The following is a 25,070-nucleotide window of genomic DNA, read 5'->3' as shown; positions in this document are numbered from 1 at the left end:
TGTCTATGTCCTCCAAAATTGCAGAGGCCGCAAGAGGTGCTGATGCAGGGGCATCAAGTGCAGTGCCAGTCCCACCCCCTCGACATTTCAGGGCTTCTATTGGGGACCAGGGGATGCAGAGGAGTGGGGAAAATGGTGAAGAGGCTGGCCTGGTGGCAGATAAGGTAAGGGAGAGTGGGGGTGAAGGGGAGGCTAAGAGTGGGGAGACTGTAATTTGCAGTTTGTCCAAGGATGATGTGGAATGGTTGGAGGAGAAAAGGAAGAAGGGCAAAAGAAAAAAAAAAAGGTGTTCAGTTGCCCAAAGTCCTAAGGTTTTGCCCTTGAAAAATAAGTTTGGGGTCCTGTCAGATGATGACGATGAATGGGACTCGTTGAGTACGGCGTCTTCTATGGATGATGAGTCCCAGGGTGCATTGAAGCGCACTGGTTCTCCAGGGAGAGAGAGTAGTCAGGCTAAGAAACGGCTGCCTCAATTATCCTAATGGCAGTTCCCACTCCGTTAAAAGTGGCAACCATTAATGTTGCCAGCTTAAAATCAGTGAGTGCTCGTCATATGGCCTTATTTTTGCTCAGCGAGTTTGATGCTGACATTTTGTTTTTGCAAGAGACTCATCTCAGTAATCTGGCTGATATACATCTGGCAAAGAAGGAGTGGAAGCGTGGTCCCTCCTTTTGGTCTCTTGCGGCCGAGCCTTACAGCGGGGTTGCGGTCCTTTTTTCTGGTATGGTAACATGCCGACGGGTAATTGAGGTAGAGATTGGGAGATGCATGATTTTGGATGTCTCTGTGAGGGGGCAGGACCTGCGCCTGATTAACATCTATGGTCCCCAGACAAAATGGGACAGGAAATGCCTCTTTACAAAGATTAAGCCTTTTCTTTTTACGGCTCAGCAGGTTATCTTTGGAGGTGACTTCAACACCATTACTAGGCCTAAAGACAGGAGAGGTTTCAGAGATAAGCTGGGCTATGACAGCCTTTTCCTGAATGCAATGGTTAGGGAAGCAGGTCTGGTAGATGTGCACATTAAGCGCTGCCCAGACAGCACGGGGTTCACTTTTCAGCGAGGTAATAGTCAGAGTAGGATAGATAGGTTTTTTTTAAAGGAGGACTCTGCTTTTTCGGCACCTGTTTGTCGGGCAGTGGAGTTTTCTGATCACTGTATTCTATATTTGACTCTGAATGCCTCAGGCGTGCCACCTAGGGGGAGGGGTATCTGGAGATTGAATTCGGCCCTCCTGGATGACGAGGAAGTAAGACAATCCTTTGAGGAATTTTTTCAGGCACAGGTAACTATCCTAGACTTTTGCAACAGTAAGTCAGAATGGTGGGAGCTTATAAAACAGCGGACTGTTAGGCTTTTCAAGGCCATAGGGAGAAAGAGACAGCAAGATAAGTATATCACCTACCAGCGTTTGCGGAGGAAACTTGACCGCCTTGTATCGAATGGAGGAGATTCTGGGGCGATCTCTGAGGTGAAGCTCCTCCTGAGGACCCATCAATATGACCGGCACGTCTCTTTGGTTCAGGAAAGGGACTATGGGAAATACCATTCGCCTGACCCTTACCAGAATTGTAAACAGAGCGTAGCAGTTAAGACGGTCAATGGCCTGAAGGACAGTACGGGCTCTCTGACGAAGTCTAGGTCAGGGATCCTGGAGGTCGTCAGGTCATACTATGCTGATCTCCTGGGAGGAAAGAACCTTGATCGGACAGGGATGTTGAGTTTTTTGGACTCTACGCCAGGTCTGGAAAATATTGTTCCTTTGATGAATTTGACAGATGAAATCACTGCAGATGAGGTGATCCAGGCTATTGATAAACTAGCCATCAGGAAAACGCCAGGGCCAGATGGTTTGACAGCCGAATTTTATAAATGTTTTAAGAAGATCCTGGCTTCACACCTTGCGGAGGTTTTTAATGGCTGTTTGCATGAGGGTTCTCTCCCTCCTTCCATGAGGCAATCTGCAGTGGTTCTTCTGTCAAAGGGCAAAGATCCTTCGATGATTGAGAATTGGCGCCCCATTAGCCTTCTTAATGTCGATAGAAAGATACTGGCAAAGATTTTTTTCTGGCGATTATCATCAGTGGCAGGCGATTTGTTATCCCATCACCAGCACTGCGCAATCCAGGGAAGAAGCACTTTCTCAGCTGTGTTAGCTGTCCGGGAGGCCTTGGAGCGTTGTAGGGCTGCTGGTTGGGGTAAATATTTGCTGACATTGGATCAGGCTAAGGCCTTTGATAGGGTTAATCATGAGTACCTATGGCTCCTTCTTGGCAAGTATGGCCTGGAGGGGGGTTTCATTGATTGGCTCAAGATTTTGTACAAAGGGGCTGAAAGCTTTCCTCTGGTTAATGGTTGGGTTGGGCAGCCCTTTGTGGTTGGCTCAGGTGTGCGTCAGGGGTGTCCTTTGAGTCCTCTGCTATATGCGTTTGCAATCGACCCCTTCATTAGAAGGCTAGAGAGTGGACCATTGTGTGGGGTACCTTTGGGCATCGCTGGTGAGCCTCCTTTGAAGGTTGTGGCTTATGCTGATGACGTTTCTGTTTTTGTCTCTGGGACTGGGGAAGCGCAGGAGGTGGTCTCAGTGACAAGGCAGTATGCGGAAGCATCAGGTTCAAAGGTCAACCAGGACAAGTGTGAAGCTTTCTGGATGGGCGTGGAAGGTGAGGGCTTTGTTCTCCCGGATGACTTCCCGGAGCCCCAACAAAAAATTAGAGTTCTAGGCATTGAATTTGGCCCAGGTGACTATGGTCATGCAAATTGGGTGAGCAGGCTGGAGAATGCCAATGCCAAGGTGGCGAGCTGGAAAAGTTGGCGGTTTTCCTTAAGGGAAAAGGTTGATCTGATCAAAGGTTACCTGATTCCAATTTTTCTGTATGTCAGTTTTGTCTGCATTTTGCCAGTGTCTCTCTATACCAGGATCTATAGTTGTTTCTTCCAGCTGTTATGGGGAAACAGAATAAACCTTGTCAAAAGGAGTGTGACTTATCTTCCTAGGCGGGAGGGTGGTCTAGGAATGATCAACCCTGTAGTCTTTTTCTCTCTGATGTTTGTAAAGTACAACCTTGGTAACATGTTGGCAGAGAGACCGCCTGGGTGGGTTGGTATTTTCCAGTCCTGGTTTAGGCCCTTTCTGCGAAACTGGGAAAATGGTGGGCCAGTGAAAAGCCTGAGGGTCAAGCATGATAAGCTCCCGACTTATGTTGCCCCGTGTTTGAAAATACTTCGGCAGTGGCAAGTAACGGCAGGGGAGATCAGATCTCTTCCAAGGAAACTTCTTGAGAAGCGGATCATGAGCTCTGTTTTTTGCGAACCACTGGCCTTAAGGGATTGCCCAAGCCTAGTTTTGGGGGAGGGTTTGCGTTTGATTAATTTGGAGAGAATCCCAATGAAGTTTAGGGATCAGGCTTGGCTCGCTTTCCATGGAAAACTATATGTGAAGGGCAACCTGAAGTTTCTCTCTGTGAGTGATCGTGGCTGCCCGAGAGTAGAGTGTGGAGGTGCGGTGGAGTCCATGGATCATTTTTTGCTTCAGTGCCCTTTTAATATAGAGGTGTACAAGAGGGTAGGGAGGGCTCTGAGTGTACCCTTCCTCCCCCATATGAGTTATGCAGAGTGGGTGTATGGGGCATTCCAGACTCGCCGGGATTATGATTTGGAAACACTTTTTTTAGTTAGTGTAGTAGTCCATTATTTCACGTGGAGTGCACGGTGCCAGGTATCCTTACGGAGTAAAATCCTCCCTGTTGAGGTGGTGGTGCAGGACATTCTGGGTGAGGTTGGGAAGATTCAGGGTCTTGAGAAAGACAGGTGGCAGCAGGAGGCCTGGATAAAGGCGTGGAGGAATATCAGGACTCTGTAGCTGCTGCCTGTTGATCTCGGGGTGTGCGGCTTTTCTTTCTGTCCTTGCTTCACTCCCCTAGATTTTCAGATAAAATATATTTTTGATAAAAGGCTACATGCATGGTGACGGTGATGTTCCTTAGTCTGGCTCTCTCGTAGGGTTTATGCTGTGCGCAATTTGGTTTATTTATTATGTTCTTGTTTGGTTTTTGGTTTTGTATAGTTATATTTAATTATTTTGTAAATATGTTATTTATTAATTTATTTATTATGGTTTTATTGTATATAAGTTGTTGTTTGTAAGATTTTTCAATAAACAAAATTAACCCCTCTTAATGGACATAGCAGGTGTACAGACCCAGGAACTCAGCACAGGGATGGTGGGAACCCCTCATAATGGACATAGCAGGTGTACAGACCTGGGAAGTCAGCACAGGGATGGTGGGAACCCCTCATTAAAGTCACAGCAGGTGTACAGACCCAGGAACGCAGCACAGGGATGATGGGAACCCCTCATAATGGACATAGCAGGTTTACAGACCTGGGAAGTCAGCACAGGGATGGTGGGAACCCCTCATTAAAGTCACAGCAGGTGTACAGACCCAGGAACGCAGCACAGGGATGATGGGAACTCCTCATAATGGGCACAGCAGGTGTACAGACCCAGGGACTCAGCACAGGGATGGTGGGAACTCCTCATAATGGGTACAGCAGGTGTACAGACCGGGGGGGGGGGGGGGTATTGCCTCGGGGGATAAACATGTACCAAAGCAAGGAAAATGAATTTATAAATGCAGTTTGGTGAGGAGCAGTGATTTTAGCAATGCTTACAGTGGTACAATAAAATGCAAGTTTCCTGTAAATAACATACCTGGGGGAAGTCCTGACCCCGCCTGTGAAGTGATACATCTGTACGATGTACACAATTTTCTACAGGAACACTGACATTACAAAGAAAGAAAATTCTGTTTATATTGCCAGTGAATGACAGTTCCCAGTTGCTTACTTCTGTTTATAAACAAAAGACCGGGGATCCCCTTCATCTATACCAGACGCTTATTCTAAATGATGGTGGAATATACTGTAGATGTTATTTGGGTACCCCATGCAAAAAAAAAAAAAATGATGTGGGCTTACCCCTAAAAATACATACCAGACCCTTATCCTTGATGAGTCTCTGATATGGATGTCATTGGGGAACCCCACTAAAAAAGCAAGACATAAAGCCTGAGGTCCTTCAAAATGCATGTTAGACCCTTATCTGAGCATGTAACCTGGAAAAACAAAAAAGGGGGGACAAGCAGGCCACATACCATTTGAAATGGGAAGGGCACTTTATCTAGCCAAGTACCTTGTCCCCAGCTTGATGAAAAGAGCCTCTTACCCTCAACCCTGGCTCGGTGGTTGTGGGGGTCGTCAGACAGCAGATTATTCAAAACTTGAAGCTCCCTTTAACTGTAGGGTGGCATCTAGATATCACCCCCCCCCCCTATGTGAATGAGAAAGGGGTACATAGTACCTCTCCAGCATTGCAGATTCATATCAATTACAATAAACAATGTCTGCCTAGTAGCCGAAACCTGCTAACACCCTCCGATCCCATAACTATACTTGCTGGAAAGAACATCCCTGTCACTAAATGTAAACAAAAAAATAGGAGTCTTCTGGGTGATGTCTAACATGACCACATGGCCATATTTCATTAGTGATGTCATGCTATCCCTGCTTTACTGTTTACATGGCTGAGGATTCCCAGCCCATAAATTAATGGAGCTGGGTGACATCACTAGTTGCTAAGGATGCGAAGGGTGCCTGCACCTGCTGCTTCCTTAACAGTAGAGTTGGGCCGAATGACCGGTTCGGTTCGCTGCTGAACTTTTGAACATCGCAAATGTTTGGAAAGAATAACAAACCCCACTGAAGTCTATGGGACCCGAACTGAAAAAATCAAATGGGGGTTCGGGTACTGCCCTGGGGGACATGATATCAATTAAAAAAAAGTTTTGAATAAAACATCATTTTTAAATGAGCAGTGATTTAATGATGCTTAACGTGAAAGCATAAAAATGAGAAATAGCAATAAAAAAGATAAATTCCTTTAAATATAGTACCTGGAGGTGTCCCCTAGTCTGCCTGTAATGTGGTACATCTGTACTGTGTATAGAACCTGCTGCAGCAATAATGACATTTATAAAGTCAAAAAAATGACATTTTCTATTCAAGCTTTCCTTATTTTTTAAACAATGGCTTGGGGAGCCAGTCTGTATGAAAACTTAGGCTTTGGGTGTCGGTGGTACCTTTACACAGCAACACTTTAGATGGACTCTTGATGAAAGCAAGAATTGGCCTTGCTGTCAAAAATGTAAATGTTATGCACCTGTCAAACAGGTGCAAAAAATGGTCCTTGGGTGTTAATTGTGCCCATCAATCCTCCAGATGAAAGCAACACTCACAAAGGTAGGCAACCTAGACAGTCTTTCAGAGATTCCAGATCCAGGAAGCACTTAATCAGTGACATTGGCATCAGGGGCTTGATTGCTGCTGCTAATCCAGGACTGATTCATTTTGATAAATGTCAGCTGGTCCACAGAGTCTATAGATAGACACGCTCTCCTATCTGTAACATAACCTCCGGCAGCGCTGAATGCCCATTCGGAAAGCATGCTGGATGCAGGGCATTGCAGCACATCAATTGCATACTGGTCAAGTTCTGGCCAGTGGTCTATTCTCATGAACCAGTAACAAAGGGATTGGCTAGGCCCTCTTTCACTTGAGATCCTGGATCCATCTCCACAGGGGAAGAAGAGAACAATCTCTCCAGGGTTCCACGCTATTTATTAGTAATCCAACCACCATCTGGGCACACCTCCTCAGGAATTGGCTAGTAGAGATGTCAAAAACATAAAATTTTCCGTTCGCGAACGGCGAACACGAACTTCCGCAAATGTTCGCGAACGGGCGAACCGGGCGAACCGCCATAGACTTCAATAGGCAGGCGAATTTTAAAACCCACAGGGACTCTTTCTGGCCACAATAGTGATAGAAAAGTTGTTTCAAGGGGACTAACACCAGGACTGTGGCATGCCGGAGGGGATCCATGGCAAAACTCCCATGGAAAATTAAGTAGTTGACGCAGAGTCAGGTTTTAATCCATAAAGGGCATAAATCACCTAACATTCCTAAATTGTTTGGAATAACGTGCTTTAAAACATCCAGTGTGTGAATATGATCAGGTATGATGTTGTATCGATCAGGTAGTGTAAGGGTTATGCCCGCTTCACAGTGACAGACCAAACTCCCCATTTAACGCACCGCAAACAACCGCAAACAGTCCATTTGCAGTGGACACAGTACAGTCTGTGGGCCTGACACTCACTGGCAGGCAACTGCAATTATATTACAGAGAAAAAATGAAATTACTTTTTTATCTGCAATGTGCTGTGCCACCCTATATGAGTGGTGGGCAGTGGGCACAGTACAGTCTGTGGGCCTGACACTCACTGGCAGGCAACTGCAATTATTTTACAGAGGAAAAATTAAATATATAAATATCATTACTTGTACTAAATTAATAGACGATGTTGTAAACCACTGCGCTAGGAAATACAGGTAACACAAACCTGACAGAATAACACAAATAACACAAATTGCTGCTACTTAAATGAGTAAATATAATAAAAAATAAAATTCATCCATAAAAAAACAGGAACTTGCTTTTTCATTTGAATTTCAGTAGCGCAGGGATGGTGATAACCTCTTACCAAATAAATAGGATGATAACATATACCAAAATATATGAATCAGATGTGATAAATATAAGCATAAAATCATAAATACATAAAAGCATGAAATCACATCAATAGGAGTCCATAAAGTCCATAGGTATAAAGTGCATAGAGCAATGAAAGTGCAAACATGAAGAATCACAGGTGCGACTTATGGGGACCACCCTTGCTTGCCACCACCACACAGTGCTGGGAGAAGTATCTGAAATTCAGACTCACCAGACGCCTATGCCTAACCACTCTCATGGACTAGGCAACAACAGCATATAGTAAAATCAGGTTTCCTCCAGATCTCTGATTTGTGCTGCAAAGACTCCTCTGGAAGATTTCCTGATAAATTTATAGTGCTGGATGATGTCTATGCCTCAGCCCCGGGTCAGGGATTTCTCGGATCAGCCTTCTTTTCCTTTTTCCCTAATTGGAATATTTCTGGATACGTGACACTATCTCAGGTAGTGCCCATTCCATTAATTATCAATTTATTCCCCTTTTTTCCCCCTCTCCCCTTTTTTTTTCCTTCAACATTACTTTGGTATAATTGAGATTCTTTATTTATTTTTAGATATCCTGTTTTTCTCTAAGCTCCTGATGAGTGGACGGAGGTCCACGAAACGCGTAGAGCCTATATTTACTCAGCTATATTCAAGTGTTTTTATGTTTCCAGACCATGTACTTATAGAGAAATTGATGTCATATGTAACCTACTATTTTTACAGATTTTATTGTATATGAAATAAGTGTATTTATCCTTATTTGCAATAATTGTATATGTGATTAATAAATATGGTTTAATAAATTTGTACAATTATGTCAGCTCTTTATGGGTCCCCCTCCTTGTGTGGGGGTTTTCTACATGATACTCATTTGGAAACACATATGCCTGGTTGCAAACTCATTTAAAGTCCTGCATTTCTTCTTCTTTTACAATACAAATTTAGGGATGGAGGCAACCAGACATACATTTAAACTTTTTTGTGGCAGATCTCTTCCCCCCTTTTTTCTTATAGTGCAGAGGAGTCTACGCAGGGGGTGTCAATTAAATGTTAACGACACCCCCAGTTTGATCGCATATCGCAGTGCGATCTGACAGTTCGCACAGAATCCGATTCTGAGGCGGCTCAAAAAATGCCTCCTGTGCGAGTTTGCTGCGGATGCGCTGCAAATTCAGCCATACAAAGTGTATGGCTGAACTCGCATCCGCACAGGAGATCGCATTTAATGAAGGAGCAGTGCGCTCCTAATTACATGCGATCAGCGCATCCGCACAAATGTGAACCGGCTCAAAATGACTTTTTTATCTGCAAGGTACTGTGCCACCCGATATGAGTGGTGTGCACACAGTACAGTCTGTATGTATATATATATATATATATATATATATATATATATATATATATATATATAAATAAATAAAAGCAGACTGATATACCAGCCCTAAAAAGGGTTTTTTGGGGTGCTGTCAGGATGCTGTCCTTACAGCAGGAGTGGACACAGAACACTGGCCTAGCTAATGATTTCCCTATTAATTCAGCAGAAGCAGCAGCAGCACTCTCGCTGCTCTAACTAACTCTGCAGCTTCAGAATGAATCTAAGATGGATGCTGTCCTTGTTTTTTTTATAGGAGGTGGGAGGGTCTGGGAGGGAGGGTATGCTGATTGGCTGGAATGTGTCTTGTGTCTGCTGACTGTGAGGTACAGGGTCAAAGTTTTCTCAATGATGATGAATAGGGGGCAGACCGATCATCGCATATGTTCGCCCGCTGCGGTGAACGCGAACAAGCGATGTTCGCCGGGAACTGTTCACCGGCGAATAGTTCGGGACATCTCTATTGGCTAGCCCTTCCTTCCCTTGAGGTCCTGAATCCATCCCTACAGGGGAAGAAGAGAACAGATTCCCCAGGGTCCCACCCTATTGATCAGTAACCCAGCCACCATCTGGGCACACCTCTTAAGGGACTGGCTAGGCTCCCTTGAGCTTCTGAATCCATCTTCACGGAGGTAGAAGAAAACAGACTCTCCAGAGTTCCACCCTATTTAACAGTAACTCAGCCTTTGCACACCGTCCCAGGGATTGGCTAGGCCCCCTTTCCTTGAGCTTTTGGATCTATCCCCACAGGAGAAGAAGAGAGTAGACTCATCAGGGTTTCACCCTAGTTATCAGTAACCCAGACGCCATCTAGTTACACCTCCCTAGGAATTGGCTAGGCCCTCCTTCTCTTGAGCTCCTGGATCTATTCCACAGGGGAAAAAGAAAACAGACTCTTCAAGGTTCCAGCCTATTCATAAGTAACCAAACCACCACCTGGCACACCTCCCTAGGGATTGGCTAGACCCTGCTAATAATTCAAATCCTCCTGCCCTAAGCTAAGGAAGCTTCTTCCTGATACAGGGGGAGGTATTTAAACTAACCAGCCTGGAAAACCCCAAACAGACTGTACTAAACTATTTCTGCTTCTGTGTTTACAGCAGAAGCTAACTAAACACTAGTGATGGGCCTGAACACCCCCGGTTCCGTTTGCACCAGAACTTCCGAACACTGAAAAAGTTCAGACCCGAGACGCAAACCCTAAAAAGGGTATGGGGCCCGGATACTGCCCTGGGGGACATCTATCAATGCATAAACTATTTCTAAAAAATATTGTTTTTAAAACCACTTCTGGACCACCTACTGTATATATACATCATTACTTTGACGTTTTAAACCGTAGTTATGACAGCAGATAGCTGCCATAACCCCGGTATTTTTTTAAACAGTGGGCGATCCTCTTTCACATAAAAGTGGTCCAGGCGGCACATTCACCATCTGATCAGTTTTATGGGCAGCGGGAGAGGTGTCCCCGTCGCTTCCCAGTTGTCTCCCCTACTTACCGAAGCCTTCGGTAGCGGTGGAAATGATCCGATCCTGTAAAGTAATGGGCAGGAAGTCGAGTGAGAGCAAGATGGCCCCTATTCAACTTTATGCCCTTTGTGTTCGGCTTAACACGCAAATGGATGATGTTTGGGCCAAACTCATGCTCGGCCTGAATCACTAGCCAATCCCTACTACACACACGATAAGCCAGGGTATGCCCCCTAGTATGGAGTCCGTAGGAACCTTTTACCAATTTACTGTCTGAGCAGATCGATTGGGGACTGATCATGGCAGACCACCAGTTTGACCCAACTGGCTCATCCCAGTAATATCTAATCATCTCCTATTTCCAAGGCTTTTAGAAACAAGTAAAGCAATGATCAGATCTGTAATTTCCTCTAATAAGAATAGTTTCCTGTTTCAGACTTTCACACTGCAGCTGTATGTACTTTTTCCTCCAACACTAGAAAGGAAGTGAAAGGTTCTGTTATAAACACATTTCTGTCTAGTTATGTAAAAAGTCCCATATATCATGTGCAACCATGTCCACTTGTGTATTGCTCTCGAGCCAGATTCTACATAAGGACAGAATGAGGAAGTCCTAACGCTGAAGTTTAATCATCTGCTGTCGAGGTAATTTCAAAATGTTTTACATAAACATTAAGGCTCCATTCCCACTTGTAGGACTCCAAAGTTGTGCCGACATTGGAGTGAAACTTTGAAGCAACTTTGATGCAACTTTGGATGGGTGCAACTTGGATACGACTTTGGCTTTGACCAGTGATAATGGACAACTGTTGCACAACTGTTGCATTGTATAACATTCAGGTATGACTTTTATGCAACTTTTAAGGATTAAGAGTGAAGACCAATGCTGTATCTTGGCCTAGGCCGACAAGGCCCAGGCCTAGGGCAGCATGTTGCGCTACACTTTTAGTGAAACACCAGTCTTATGGGGCGGACTGGGCCAGGAGACAAATCAGTCTGGTGCCACCATATCTGGGCGGCCGGCATTCTGCAACTTTAGGGGGGGTGCTGCTTCTAGTTTTGACTGTCCTACCATCACAGCGGGCCTCTCATCTGAGTTCTCAGCTACAGAGAGACAAATGCCATGTCAGGAGGCTGAAACTGTCTGGAGGAAAAAGTCAGCTGATGGGAGTGGGCCAGTAGAGTGAAGGGGGAGGAGCTCTGTAACGGAACTGTCGACCCACACTGTTCATGTGGACTTCCATCAGTATACAGCTTCCTTGTAGTGATGAACATATATACCAGACTTTCTTAGCTGTCCCCCATACAAAGCTAGCCGACAACTTAGCTTGTACTGGAATCTCTCTTTATTCAACAGTCACACAGAATTTATCTACAGCATGGACCTCCTCTCGTCAGTTATATCCAATTATTATGGGGGTGTATTTTCGAAAAATTTGCATAGCAGTTTGAAATTTTATGTTCGTTTTGTGTCAATGGGGGGGGAAAAAAAAGGGAATGTTCTCAGGCTACATTCTCTGCAGATCAAATGTGTTAGTAGGGAAGATACTGCATTATGCTTGCCATATGGCGCCAACTATCATAGGGAATAATTATGCTCCATAGCTCCATCTAGTGGCCATAATGCGGTATTCTCCTAATGACACAATTAATCAGCCTGAGAACATTTGATTTAGCCCCATTCAAAACAGACAGTTTCAACAGAGGAACAGCTATGCAAATAATCATAATTCTACCACTTAGTGTTTCTTGATTGGTAACATAAATCTATTTTGCCTTTTGAATCTCACATCTATGTTTATATAGTATGCAGGTCTTGACTGTCTCTGGTCAGCGTAGTGCAACCACCCAGGTCCACACATATCATACTTACCAACAGAGAAAAGGTGCAGTACCTCACCCATCTCCGCCCCTAGGACCGCCCCCAACCTGCCCCCTACCTGCCCCTAGGACCGCCCCCAAGATGGACACCTAGAACCACCCCTTTAAAATATTTAGCATAGAGACATCCCCCAATATCCAGCAAAGAGACCCCCCCCCAAGTATCCAGCAAAGATACAGCCCAATCCATCCAAGAGACATCCCCAAATATCTACGAAGAGACAGCCCAATCCAGGAAAGAGACATCCTCAACAATTCAGCAAAAAGAGGGCCCAGTCCAGCAAAGAGACATCCCCAAATATTCAGCAAAGCGACATCCCCAAATATTCAGCAAAGAGAGAGCCCAATCCAGAAAAAAGACAGCCCAATCCAGGAAAGAGTCATCCCCAAAAATCCAGCAAAGATACAGACCAATCCAGCAATAAGACAGACCCATATATTAGGCAAAGAGACATCCCCAAATATTCAGCAAAGAGACATCCTCAAATATTCAGCAAAGAGAAAGCCCAATCCAGCAAATAGACATTTCCAAATACTCAGCAAAGAGACAGCATTTAGACAGTCCCATATAGTCAGCAAAAGACATATCCAAATATTCTACAAAGATACAGCCCAATCCAGCAACATGACAGACCCATATATTGGGCAAAGAGACATCCAAAATTTTCAGCAAAGAGACATCCCTAAATATTCAGCAAAAAGACAGCTCAATCCATCAAATAGACATCCCATGTATTTAGCAAAGAGACAGCCAATTCCAGCAAAAAGACATCCCCAAATTCTTGGCAAAGAGGCAGCCCAATCCAGCAAAGAGACATACTCATATAGCAAAGAGACAGTCCAATCCAGCAAAGAGACATCCCGATATTCAGCAAAGAGACATCCCAAAATATTTGGCAAAAACACAGCCCAATCCAGCAAAGAGACATACGCAAATATACAGCAAAGAGACATCCCAATCCAGAAAGAGACAGCCCAATCCAGAAAGAGACATTCTCATTCAGCAAAGAGACATCCCAACCCAGAAAGAGACAGCCCAATCCAGAAAGAGACGTTCTCATCCAGCAAAGAGACATCCCAATCCAGAAAGACAGCCCAATCCAGAAAGAGACGTTCTCATCCAGCAAAGAGACATTCTCATCCAACAAAGAGATGGTCCCATCCAGCAAAGAGATGGTTCTTTTCAAGCAGAAAGCCCAATTCAGCAAAGAGATATCTCCAAATATTCAGCAAAGATAAATCCCATATATTAAGCAAAAAGACAGCCTAATCCCACAAAGACATTCCCATCCAGCTAAGAAATGGTCCAATCCAGCAAATAGACGGTCACAGCACAGGTCAACATCCAAGCAGCATTAAGAGGCCAAACAGCCCCATTCAGCAGCATTGTCAATTTAATTTATCAGAAAATGTCTAAAAACTTGTCTCCGGGCAGTCTCCACAATGAACACTGAGCGTAGTCACCAGGCTACTCACACAATCAAACTGCAGCTCTTCTATACCGCTGATCAGACTGGTCCAAAAGTGAGTATCCAGTCTGCAAGAAGAGGCGGATTGCAGATGTTTTCACTCTGCCTTCTACTCTCTTGGGCTGCAGCCGGGCAGCCAGAACTGAGCTGTATCGCCTTATGCTTACTCTGCGACCGCCCTGCTTTGCTACAGACAGACCCAGAGAGAGTGCTTTGCTCCCACATTTCTCTGGCAGAGGTGCCGGAATGTCGTTTTGGCATGTTCCGCCAGAAAAAAGCCCTGCTTACCTACATTATGTTTCAACATCCCAGAACCCCACCCACAGTCTGCATTTGCACTGCCTACATGCCCAAACCATGCACCTTATAAGTTGGTCCTGCCAAGACCCCACCTCTAAATCAGCTGTGACTGCTCATCCTGAGCACATTTTGAATTGGTTCTGCCTGGACCCCACCTCTATATATGTCAGGACCACTTACTCATGACCCCAATCCTAGGAATTCATGTTTTTTTTTTTTTTGGCTTACTGCTCATGTAGATAAAGATGTGTCTTTTGTTAAACCTATGTAAGGTTGATGTTGTGATCCCAGCACACTGCCTGGGACACAGAATCAGTGGAGCAGAGCACCAAGATGGAGGACTGTCCCAGCAAATCCAGGACAAATACGGGACAGGTGACTTCTATGTCAGGTCCACCCAGCCAATGTCTAAAGGAGTCGCTGAGCTCTATGAGCAGCACTGGTGTGGAATATACTAAAAACTAAATGTGACATTTTCACCCTTAGATGATCCACATCATGCACTATCCAGATAGGTGCCACTGTACAATGCAGAAGTGCTGCTCATTGGGTTGTGGGGGGGTTGGGGGCTCCAGGTTCAACAATATTGATTGACACGGTTCAATGTACATTGATCCGATGCCAGGTTTTATCCCCTGTCCGAGCTGCTCGGGTTCCTGCCAATCCACCCTGAACCCACGTATTAGGTGTTTGCTCCTATGGGTTAGCTGGACCCTCCCGTTCCTCTGGTGTTTGCTTTTCCTTCAGTACACTTGTATTCTGTGTTTTTGTTCGAGCTTGTCGTTGTTCTCAGTGTTTTCCCTTCACTCTTGTATTTCGTTTGGTTTCTGTCCATCCCTTTTGTTTCTTGTTTGGCTTTGTCCCTCACTTCTGCTTGCTGTGTCCATATCTCTCTCAGCACTATTGCCCAGCTTCCCCCACTCTATGCTTCATGCTTGTTCCCTGCATCCTCCCCCTAGTGTCTCTTCTTAGCTTCCTGCTGTAGTCTTTCCTTTGGTCCTTGTATCCTGCGTGTACCCTGAATCCATCCTGTGAGCCATCTGCTGGCACCAGGGGCGTAACTACAGGGGTTGCAAGGGTTGCAATTGCAACCGGGCCCCATGCTCCATGGGGGCTGTGCGGCTCCCCTGTACACCTGGATAGGAGGGGGGCGGGGGAAGCATGTAGAGAAATCACTGTTCTTCTTTTTCCTCCTGTAGCTGCAGGAGGAAAATGGAGGAGATTGGTTTCTCTGTACACTGCCCCCGCCACTCCTCCTATCCAATTCACTTGTGTTCTGCTATCTCTGGGCCCCTGTGTGCTCTCCTGGTCCCCCCCCCCCCCCCACTGTGCTCCCTCCCCTCTCCTGACGGCTGCTGCAGGGGATGTGTCACAATAGAGAACCAGGAAGGGGTCAGTAAATATGTAATTTACCAGCTCCTTCCTTTTCTGAATGGACAGAGTCATAGTCAGTGACATTGCAAAAAAATAAAATAAAAGTATAAAAAATAATACAATTAGAATACCAAAAAAATAAAAACTACTGACACCAGTGGCTGAACTTCCAGGATTGCAAAGGTCACACTTGCGACCGGGCCCTGGCATTCCACCACCTTGGGGAGACCCCAAGGTGGCAGGAAGGGGGCCCACTGCAGAACTTGTGAAAGGGTCCCGCTGCGGGACCGTAATAAAGGGCCCCGCAATGAGAGTAAAGGGCCCAGGGATAAGTGGGAAGAGCCCCAGGCTTGGAGGGAAGGGGTCCGGGGGGCCCTTTTTGGTTTCTTGCACCGGGGCCCTGAAGGTTCTAGTTATGCCTCTGGCTGGCACTATGCCTGCACAGTTGTGTTAGGGAGCCGCAACCTGGGGGCTGCCTTGCAGCAGAACATCCACACCTCCAGTGGCTCTGGTGAAGACCAGGTGGCTCCTTAGATCTGGCGACTGTGACACCCCCTGTTTGCGTGTGGTCACACTGCTCCTGCACCTTCCAGGATCTATCCCCTAGCACACCTGTTTAGTCGTCCCTACTGCCCGCTAGACCTGGACGTTTAAAGTCCCTGGTGTTCCATTCCTCAGATCGTAAAAAAGATCAGAGCTCTTGGTTGCTTCTGAAAAACCAAAGACGACAGGGGCCTGAGTAAGGTTCTCTTTCAATTTCCAGAAGGCATGCTCGATTGAATAGACTCTTTAGGTCCTCTGGGTCCCTTAGGATTTTGTTCCTTGACATTCGGCTACAGACCTTCTTTGTCACTTTCTTTCTGTAACAATTAATTTAGAGGTTTTGCTATCTGGGCAAAATTCTTCACAAATCTTTGGTAGTAGCAGCAGAACCCCAAAAAAGAGCGTAGTTCAGTTACATTACAAAGTAATGAACACTGACCCCAAAAGGACCAACAATAACTCATCAAACCACTAAGGGAGGGAGCTTTGCTGGGGTGTTATATCTGATTATATCTGATCTGTGTGGGACTGTAGAAGTGTCCATGATGGCCAGAAACTGTACCTAGCCCAACCTCACCACAGAGATGGGGAGACGTTGAGTGTTGTGTCTTTGTGTGATCCGACCCTTCTTCTTTGTAGATATCACCTCAGAGTCACTGTATGATGACTGGGAAGTTACGTATGAGAATGTCACCCCCCAAAGGGACATCCAGGGAGGACAAGCAGAGAACTCGCCACAGGCCAAAGGACTAAAAGGTAATATTCATTATTATTATTGTTAATATATTGTAAGATTAAAAACGTATACTTTATTTTACTATTTAACCACTTAAGCTCCGGAGGATTTGGCTGCTAAAAGACCAGGGGGTTTTTTGCGATTTTTTACTGCGTGATTTTAACGGACAATTGCACGGTTGTGCGACGCTGTACCTAAACGAATTTGACGTCCTTTTCTTTCCCCACAAACAGAGCTTTCTTTTGGTGGTATTTGATCACCTGTGCGATTTTTTGATCATGCGCTATAAACAAAAAAAAGCGTCAATTTTGCAAAAATAACAATATTTTTCACATTTTTTTTATATGAAATTCCCCCCCAAAAAAATTTAAAAATCAAAATTTTTTAACTTTTTCGGCCAATTTGTTTTATGCTACCTATGTTTGGTAAAAAAAATCGCAAAAAGCGTATTTTGATCGGTTTGCGCAAAAGTTATCGCGTTTACTAACAAAGGGAAAGATTTTTGTCATTTTTGTTTTTTTTTTTTTAACGCGTAATGGCGGCGATCTGCAATTTTTTTTGCGGGACTGCGACATTGCGGCGGACAGATCGGACCCTTGACTGACATCTTTGGGGTTACCAGTGACATTACTGCAGTAATCAGTGCTATACATATGCACTGTTACTGCAAAAATGACACTGGCAGAGAAGGGGTTAACTGTATTGGAGAGGGAGGGGTTAAGTGTGTCCTAGGGGCGTGATTCTAACTGTAAAGGGACGTGGCTATTGGTGTAAAAACAAAGATCAACAGTCCTACATAGTAGAACCGTCTGATCTTCATTTTTACACAGGGAGAATGACAGGCGGCTTGTTTACATAAGCCGCTCCGCCTTTCTCCCTTCACCGGAGCGATCGTAGTGTGACCGGCGGACATCGGGTCCGCCGGTCACACGCACTGACTTGTCAGTGAACGAGCCGCGGCTCACAAGTCAGTGACAGATGAGTGACGTACCGGTACATCACTCTGCCTGGCCGGGGCTGACCGCCGCAGTATATAGTCGTGCGGCGGTCGGCAACCGGTTAATTTGTATTTTTTTTTTTTTTTTATTCAATATGTCTTTATTGAGATTTTACACAAGAACATAGGAAGAGGGTAAATTTTGCAGGAATGCATAGTAGTTTAGGTCTATCTATTGGTTCAGATTGGGGGAACGCTGTATACCCAGGTATGGGATGAATGTTGTAGCCCATGTATAAGATAGAGTGGACTTCAGTTGGGAAGATGACTGGGGTGAGAGATGATTGGGTAACACACACTAGGGATTTTGTGGTATTAAGCTTATAGTATGATATGTAGCTAAATTAGTATAGAGTTTCTTGCATACATTTCAAGGAGTAAAGAGGGTTAGAAATCATCAGAACCACATTGTCAGTAATCAAGCAAATTTTGTGGTCAATACCATTATGGAAGATGCCTAATATACAGTACATGGGTCAGATCTGATTTTGGAGGCCAAGGGTTCCATCAGTAAGGCTAATATAATCAGGGAGACGGGACACCCCTGCCTCGTTCCATTTGAAATTTTAAAAAGGGTGGAGAGGGTCCCTCCTTGGCTGATGGGTTGGAGTATAGGGACAAGATAGAATCCTGAAACAGGCCAGGCATGCCAAATTTGAACCACTTTAACCACTTTACCACTGAGCCTATTTTTGACACTTTTTGTTCACAAGATTAAATCAGTATTTTTTCCTAGAAAACTACTTAAAACCCCCAAACATTATATATATTTTTTTAGCAAAGACTCTGGAGAATAAAATGTCGGTCATTGCAAAATTTTTTGTCACGCGGTATTTGCGCAGCGGTCTTTAAAACGCCATTTTTTTGGAAAAAATTTGAAAAATCACATTTCACTGCATTTAAAAAATACTAAACAGTAAAGTTAGCCCATTTTTTTTGTATATTGTGAAAGATGATGTCACGCCGAGTAAATAGATACCCAACATGTTACGGTTTAAAATTGCGCCCCCCCATGGGATGGCGACAAACTACGGTCAATAGAGATCTCAATCTGTGACACTTTAAATTTATTTAACGGTTACCAGTTTAGAGTTAGAGTGTAGCTCTTTTTTTTAAATTATTGCTCTGGCGATTGCGGCGATACCTCACATGTGTGGTTTGAACAGCGATTTCATTCGCGGCTCGACTTGCGTATACCTTTTTTTTTGTGCGCGAGCTAACGGTGACGGGGGCGGCTAAATTTTTTTATTTTTTTTTTCCTATTTATTTTTTCTTTTTTTTTACCTTTATTACATGTTTTTAAAAAAAAAAAAAAATCTGATCACTTTTATTGCTGTCACAAGCAATGTAAACATCCCTTGTGACACCAATATGTAGTGACGGGTACACTTTATGGAGGGATTGAGGGTCTAAAAGACCCCAAACCCCTCCACTACCCTTCCCTGTATGCAAAACGCCGAAAACTGCATTTTTGCATACAGCCGTTTTTTTCAAATATGCCGCCTTTTGCAGCACAGTAACCTGGAAGTGACGTCATGGACGCCGCCCCCGGGTTACGTCATCGGAGACCCGATCAATGCCGTTTCCAGCATTCATCGGGACTCCATCCAGCCAGCGGACGTGCCGGCTGGGTGCTCGGGGCTCCCGGTGGGACGGGAGCCCCGAGCAAAGCCACGGAAGGCGGCGGGAGCCGCATCGGTCGTTACCGATGGAAAGCCGACCGTCGGCTTCAAACAACGGTACCGGGATGATGCCTCTAGCTAGAGGCATCATCCCGGTACAACCACGCAAAGTCAGCCGACGTAGATCTACGTGGCTAGACGTTAAGTGGTTAAGAAATGTTTAAACTCTGTCCCCTCCCTGAACTCTGTTGGATACTCACCTCCATCACTCGCAGGCCTGCATGCGCTTCACCACTCCGCCCTCATTGCATACCTGCCTGCTCTACTCTCTTCCCGACTGGACTCCAGGCACTTTCACATGGCTCCATCTACTCACTGTATAGCTGCGGCCCAGGAATATGAATATTAAGTAAAGGTTCCCGACCCCTGAAATATAGTGTATGGCTCTCACGGAATTACATTTGAAAATATGTGGTGTTCATGGCTCTCTCAGCCATAAAGGTTCCTCACCCCTGCCTTAGAGTATTTAACCACTTGCCGACCGCCGCAAGTACATATACTGTGGCGGTCAGCCCCTCACAGGCAAAGTGACGTATGGGTACGTCGCTAGCCTATGAGGCTCTGGGGAGCGAGCGCGCGCCGCCGGAGGCGCGCTCCCGCTCGGTCACGGACCTCCCCGTGCGTGTGCCCGGTGGACCCGATGTCCGCCGGGCACTTGCGATCGTCCGTTGGAGCAGGAGTCATTCTTCCCTGTGTATGAACAGTGATTATACGGTTCTACTATGTAGGACCGTTGATCACTGTTCCTACACCTCAAGCCACAGCCAATCACAGTTAGAATCACGCCCCTAGGGACACACACAGCCCCTCCCTCTCAAAAAAAGTTAACACCTTCACTGTCAGTGTCATTTTACAGTAACGGTGCATATTTATAGTAGTAATGTCACTGGTAACCCCAAAAGTGTCAAAAATGTCAGTCAAGGGTCCGATCTGTCCGCCGCAATGTCGCAGTCCCGCAAAGAAAATTGCAGATCGCCGCCATTACGCGTTAAAAAAAACAACAAAAATGACAAAAATCTTTCCCTTAGTTAGTAAACGCGATAACTTTTGCGCAAACCAATCAAAATATGCTTTTTGCGATTTTTTTTACCAAAAATATGTAGCATAAAACAAATTAGCCTAAAATGTTAAAAAAATTTGATTTTTACATTTTTTGGGGGGGATTTCATATAAAAAAATGTGAAAAATATTGTTATTTTTGCAAAATTGACGCTCTTTTTTTGTTTATAGCGGATGATCAAAAAATCACACAGGTGATCAAATACCACCAAAAGAAAGCTCTGTTTGTGTGAAAAAAATTATAAAAATTTTATTTGGTTACAGTGTAGCATGACTGAGCAATTGTCATTCAAAGTTTGAGAGTGCTGAAAGCTGAAAATTGGTCTGGGCAGGAAGGGGGTTTAACTGCTCTGTATTGAAGTGATTAACATCAACTTTACAGGTCCTGATGAAGCAGAGAAGCGAAACATGTCAAGCACAACAAACATTGTGACTGACATGGTATCTTTATGTATGCGTGTTGTGTATGAAAAATATATATATATATTTTATGAAATGTCATATTGGGGAGCAACTGTATGCCCCATGTCTTTTTAAATTTTGATCTAAATAAAACATTTTTCTTTTGATAATCTTTGTGTTGTGGCAGCAAAATCCCTCTTTTTCATTATTCTTTCAAAAAATAAAATGTTTCTGGGATGCAGGTGCCTTTAACCACTTCAGTTCCGGAAGGATTTGCCCCCTTAATGACCAGGCCATTTTTTGCAATTCGGCACTGCGTTACTTTAACCACTTAAGCCCCGGAGGATTTGGCTGCTCAAAGACCAGGCTCTATTTTGCGATTTGGCACTGCGTGACTTTAACGGACAATTGCGCGGTCATGCGACGCTGTACCCAAATTAAGTTGACGTCCTTTTATTCCCACAAACAGAGCTTTCTTTTGGTGTTATTTGATTACCTGTGTGATTTTTATTTTTTGCGCTGTACACAAAAAAAGAGCAACAATTTTTAAAAAATAACAATATTTTTCACATTTTTTTATATGAATTTCCCCCCAAAAAATGTAAAAATCTAAATTTTCTAACATTTTAGGCCAATTTGTTTTCTGCTACATATTTTTGGTGAAAAAAATCGCAATAAGCGTATTTTGATTGGTTTGCACAAAAGTTATTGCGTTTACTAACAAAGGGAAAGATTTGTCATTCTTATTGTTGTTTTTTTTTACGAGTAATGGCGGTGATCTGCGTTTTTTTTGCGGTACTGCGACATTGCGGCGGACAGATCGGACCCTTGACTGACATTTTTAACACTTTTGGGGGTACCAGTGACATTACTACAGTAATCAGTGCTATAAATATGCACTGTTACTGTAATAATAAAACTGGCAGGGAAGGGGTTAACTTTATAGGTAAACAGTGGGTTAAATGTATCCCTAGGGGCGTGATTCTAACTGTGGGGGGCGTGGCTAGTGATGTAACCACAGAGACATACGATCCTACATAGCAGGATCGTATGATCTCTGCAGTTACACCAGGGAGAATGACAGGCGGCTTTGTTTACATCAGCCGCCTGCCTTTCTCCCTCTCCTGAGGGAGATCGCGAGTGACCGGCGGAGCCGCCGGTCACATGCGCGGGGATGTCAGGGAACGAGCGGGGGCGGGAGCGCGCCTCCGGCGGCCTGCACTCGCCCCCTAGAGGCCCGTGGGCGAGTGATGTACCCCTACGTCACTTTGCCCAGGAGGGGCTGACCGCCGCAGTAAATATACTGACGGCGGTCGGCAAGTGGTTAACTGACAATTGGGCGGTCGTGCGACGCTGTACTCAAATAAAATTGATGTCCTTTTTTTCCCCACAAATAGAGCTTTCTTTTGGTGGTATTTGATCACCTGTGCGATTTTTATTTTTTGCGCTATGAACAAAAAAAGAGCGACAATTCTGAAAAAAAAAAAAAAAGAAAAAACAATATTTCTTACTTTCTGCTATAAAACATCCAAACAAAAAATGTAAAAAATCGAATTTCTTCATCCATTTAGGCCAATATGTATTCTAATACATATTTTTGATAACAAAAAAAAAAAAAAAACCCCAGTAAGCATATATTGATTGGTTTGTGCAAAAGTTATAGCTTCTACAAATTATGGGACATTTTTATAGATTTTTGTTTTTTTACTAGTAATGGCGGCAATCAATGACTTAGAGCGGGACTGCGACATTGCAGCGACACTTTTGACACTTCTTTTGGGGACCAGTGACACCAATACAGTGATCAGTGCTAAATAACATGCACTGTAACTGTACTAATGACACTGGCAGGGAAGGGGTTAACATCAGGGGCGATCAAAGGGTTAAATGTGTTCCCAGGGGAGTGCTTAACCAGTTCTGGACCGGAAGGATTTGCCCCCTTAATGACCAGGCCATTTTTTGCGATTCGGCACTGCGTTATTTTAACAGACAATTGCGAGGTCGTGCGACACTGTACTCAAATAAAATTGATGTCCTTTTTTTCCCCACAAATAGAACTTTCTTTTGGTGGTATCACCTGTGCGATTTTTATTTTTTGCGCTATGAACAAAAAAAGAGCGACAATTCTGCAAAAAAAAAAAAAAAACAATGTTTTTCACATTTTGCTATATAACATTCTAAAAAATAAAAAAAATTGAAAAATCTAAATTTTTTAACATTTTAGGCCAATTCATTTTCTGCTACATATTTTTCATTAAAAAAAAATAGCAATAAGCGTATTTTGATTGGTTTGCGCAAAAGTTATCGCGTCTACAAACTACGGGAAAGATTTATGTCATTTTTATTGTATTTTTTTTTTTACTAGTAATGGCGGCGATCTGCGTTTTTTTTTTTTTTTTTTTGCAGGACTGCGACATTGCGGCGGACAGATCGGACCCCTAACTGACAATTTTGACACTTTTGGGGGGACCAGTGACATTATTACTACTGTAATCAGTGCTAAAAATATGCACTGTCCCTGTACTAATGACACTGGCAGGGAAGGGGTTAACAGTATAGGTGATCAAGGGGTTAAATGTGACCCTAGGGGAGTGTTTCTAATTGTGGGGGGGCGTGGCTTGTGAAATGACCATAGAGACCCGTGATCCTATATAGAAGGATCACAGGCACTTTGTGATCATTCCAGGAAGAAGCTGTGTTTACAACATCCAACCGTCCTTCTCTCTCAGCGGGGAGCGATCGTGGGTGTCAGATGGCAATCAGAGGCGCCTGACACCCGCATCGGCTTCCCCGCAGACGATCGGGGGTGGGAGCCCGCCGGCGGCGGCGCACGCTCGCCCCTAGCTCCTCCCAGTCGAGCGCGGCAGATCTACGTCGTTTTGCCTGTAGGAGCCAGCCTGTTGCAGTGAAAATACAGGAGGCGGTCGGCAAGGGGTTAAGCAGTTAATCAATGGATGTAGGTGACTTACTGTATCTATATCAGCACTACATGAGCCTAAATAAAGCTAAATAATGCTATTAACACGTTTGTTCATAACATCACTGTTCCTCCTTGTTCCTCCCTGTGACATGGACAACCCCTCTCACTGAAGTAGCACTGAAGTTGTATTAAATCATTACAAATCCCACAGGCGTAGTGCTGAAAGTTGAAGTCCAGGCAAAACCTAACTAAACCTGCTCTTTGCCACATTCTAACCCTAATCTATCTAACCCTGTGAAGCAAAAACCGTTGTACTTACCTATCCTGCAGCCGCTCCGGTCTCCAGCGATGGAAGGTCTGTGCAGGAGAGGCGACAACGGCTGGGAAGTGACGCCACCCATAGACTTACTATGGGGCTTCTGTTGTCGGCTGCCTCTCCTGCACCCGCCTCCACGCTAAAGCCGCCGCTGACAGCTGATGCTGTGACCGGACCGAATCGGCTGCAGGATAGGTAAGTACAGCGGTTTTTGCTTCACAGGGTTAGATAGATAGGATAGAATAGGTTGTGACGGTATTCACGGTCACTTGAAGTGAAAAACAGATAATTAATGGTTTGAATTGCTTCAGATGGGACAGTAATATTTGTCAGCAATATCTTCATATAGAAATATGAAGATTTATTCCCATTGCCATGAAATCTGTAATTCCTAAATAATGTTTGTATTACATATCCCTCAATGTCAGACAGGTTTTCCCTATTGTTTGTGGATTGAGATAATGTGTATTCCAGCTTCAATGTGAGAGAGACACACAGACTGTCACTGGCAGCCTTGTCCTATTTTTTTGTGTATTGGGAAGGAATGTGGATTGTGCCTGTCCCATTGTTAAATGTTAATGACCTCACATTGTTCTGTCCAGATGGCCAGATAATTAGTTTAGGTTTAATTCTTTTCCTGTATGCACTTTTATCTGCATATGATACTGTAATCAGGCAGAGGGGAGGGATTGTGTACACTGTATGAGGGTGTAAATCTGTTTTCATTGGATTGTGAATGTCACGTCCAGTTCTCAACAAGGTCCACCTGGGCGATAACCTTGTGGGGGAAAACTGTATAAAAGTATGTTTCTTGTTCAATAAAGTTGAGTTAGTTCACCCTCAATCTAGAGTCCTGTCTCTCATTGGGGGAATCTTCTACAAGGGATTGATATGCTTGCATACTCCCTTGGATAATCACTAA

General features: G+C 44.4%; 1 protein-coding gene and 1 long non-coding RNA gene across 2 annotated transcripts in view; one reads left to right on the top strand and one right to left on the bottom strand.

Moving 5' to 3' along the window:
- The window catches only part of LOC309545009, a 338,928-nt gene that overhangs the window by 50,441 nt on the left and 263,417 nt on the right, over positions 1–25,070 (bottom strand). The window lies entirely within an intron of this gene.
- Positions 1–25,070, top strand: part of LOC309545008 (uncharacterized protein) — a 95,274-nt gene that overhangs the window by 6,703 nt on the left and 63,501 nt on the right. The window contains exon 2 of the mRNA XM_082244081.1: positions 16,676–16,792. Within this exon, the coding sequence (XP_082100207.1) occupies positions 16,676–16,792 (117 nt within the window). The remainder of the gene's footprint in view (positions 1–16,675; positions 16,793–25,070) is intronic.

The sequence above is a fragment of the Pelophylax lessonae genome (genome assembly GCF_965119305.1).
Source record: "Pelophylax lessonae genome assembly, chromosome: 1".
In the NCBI taxonomy this organism is placed as follows: Eukaryota; Metazoa; Chordata; class Amphibia; order Anura; family Ranidae; genus Pelophylax; species Pelophylax lessonae.
This window is presented reverse-complemented; position numbering and strand designations above follow the sequence as displayed.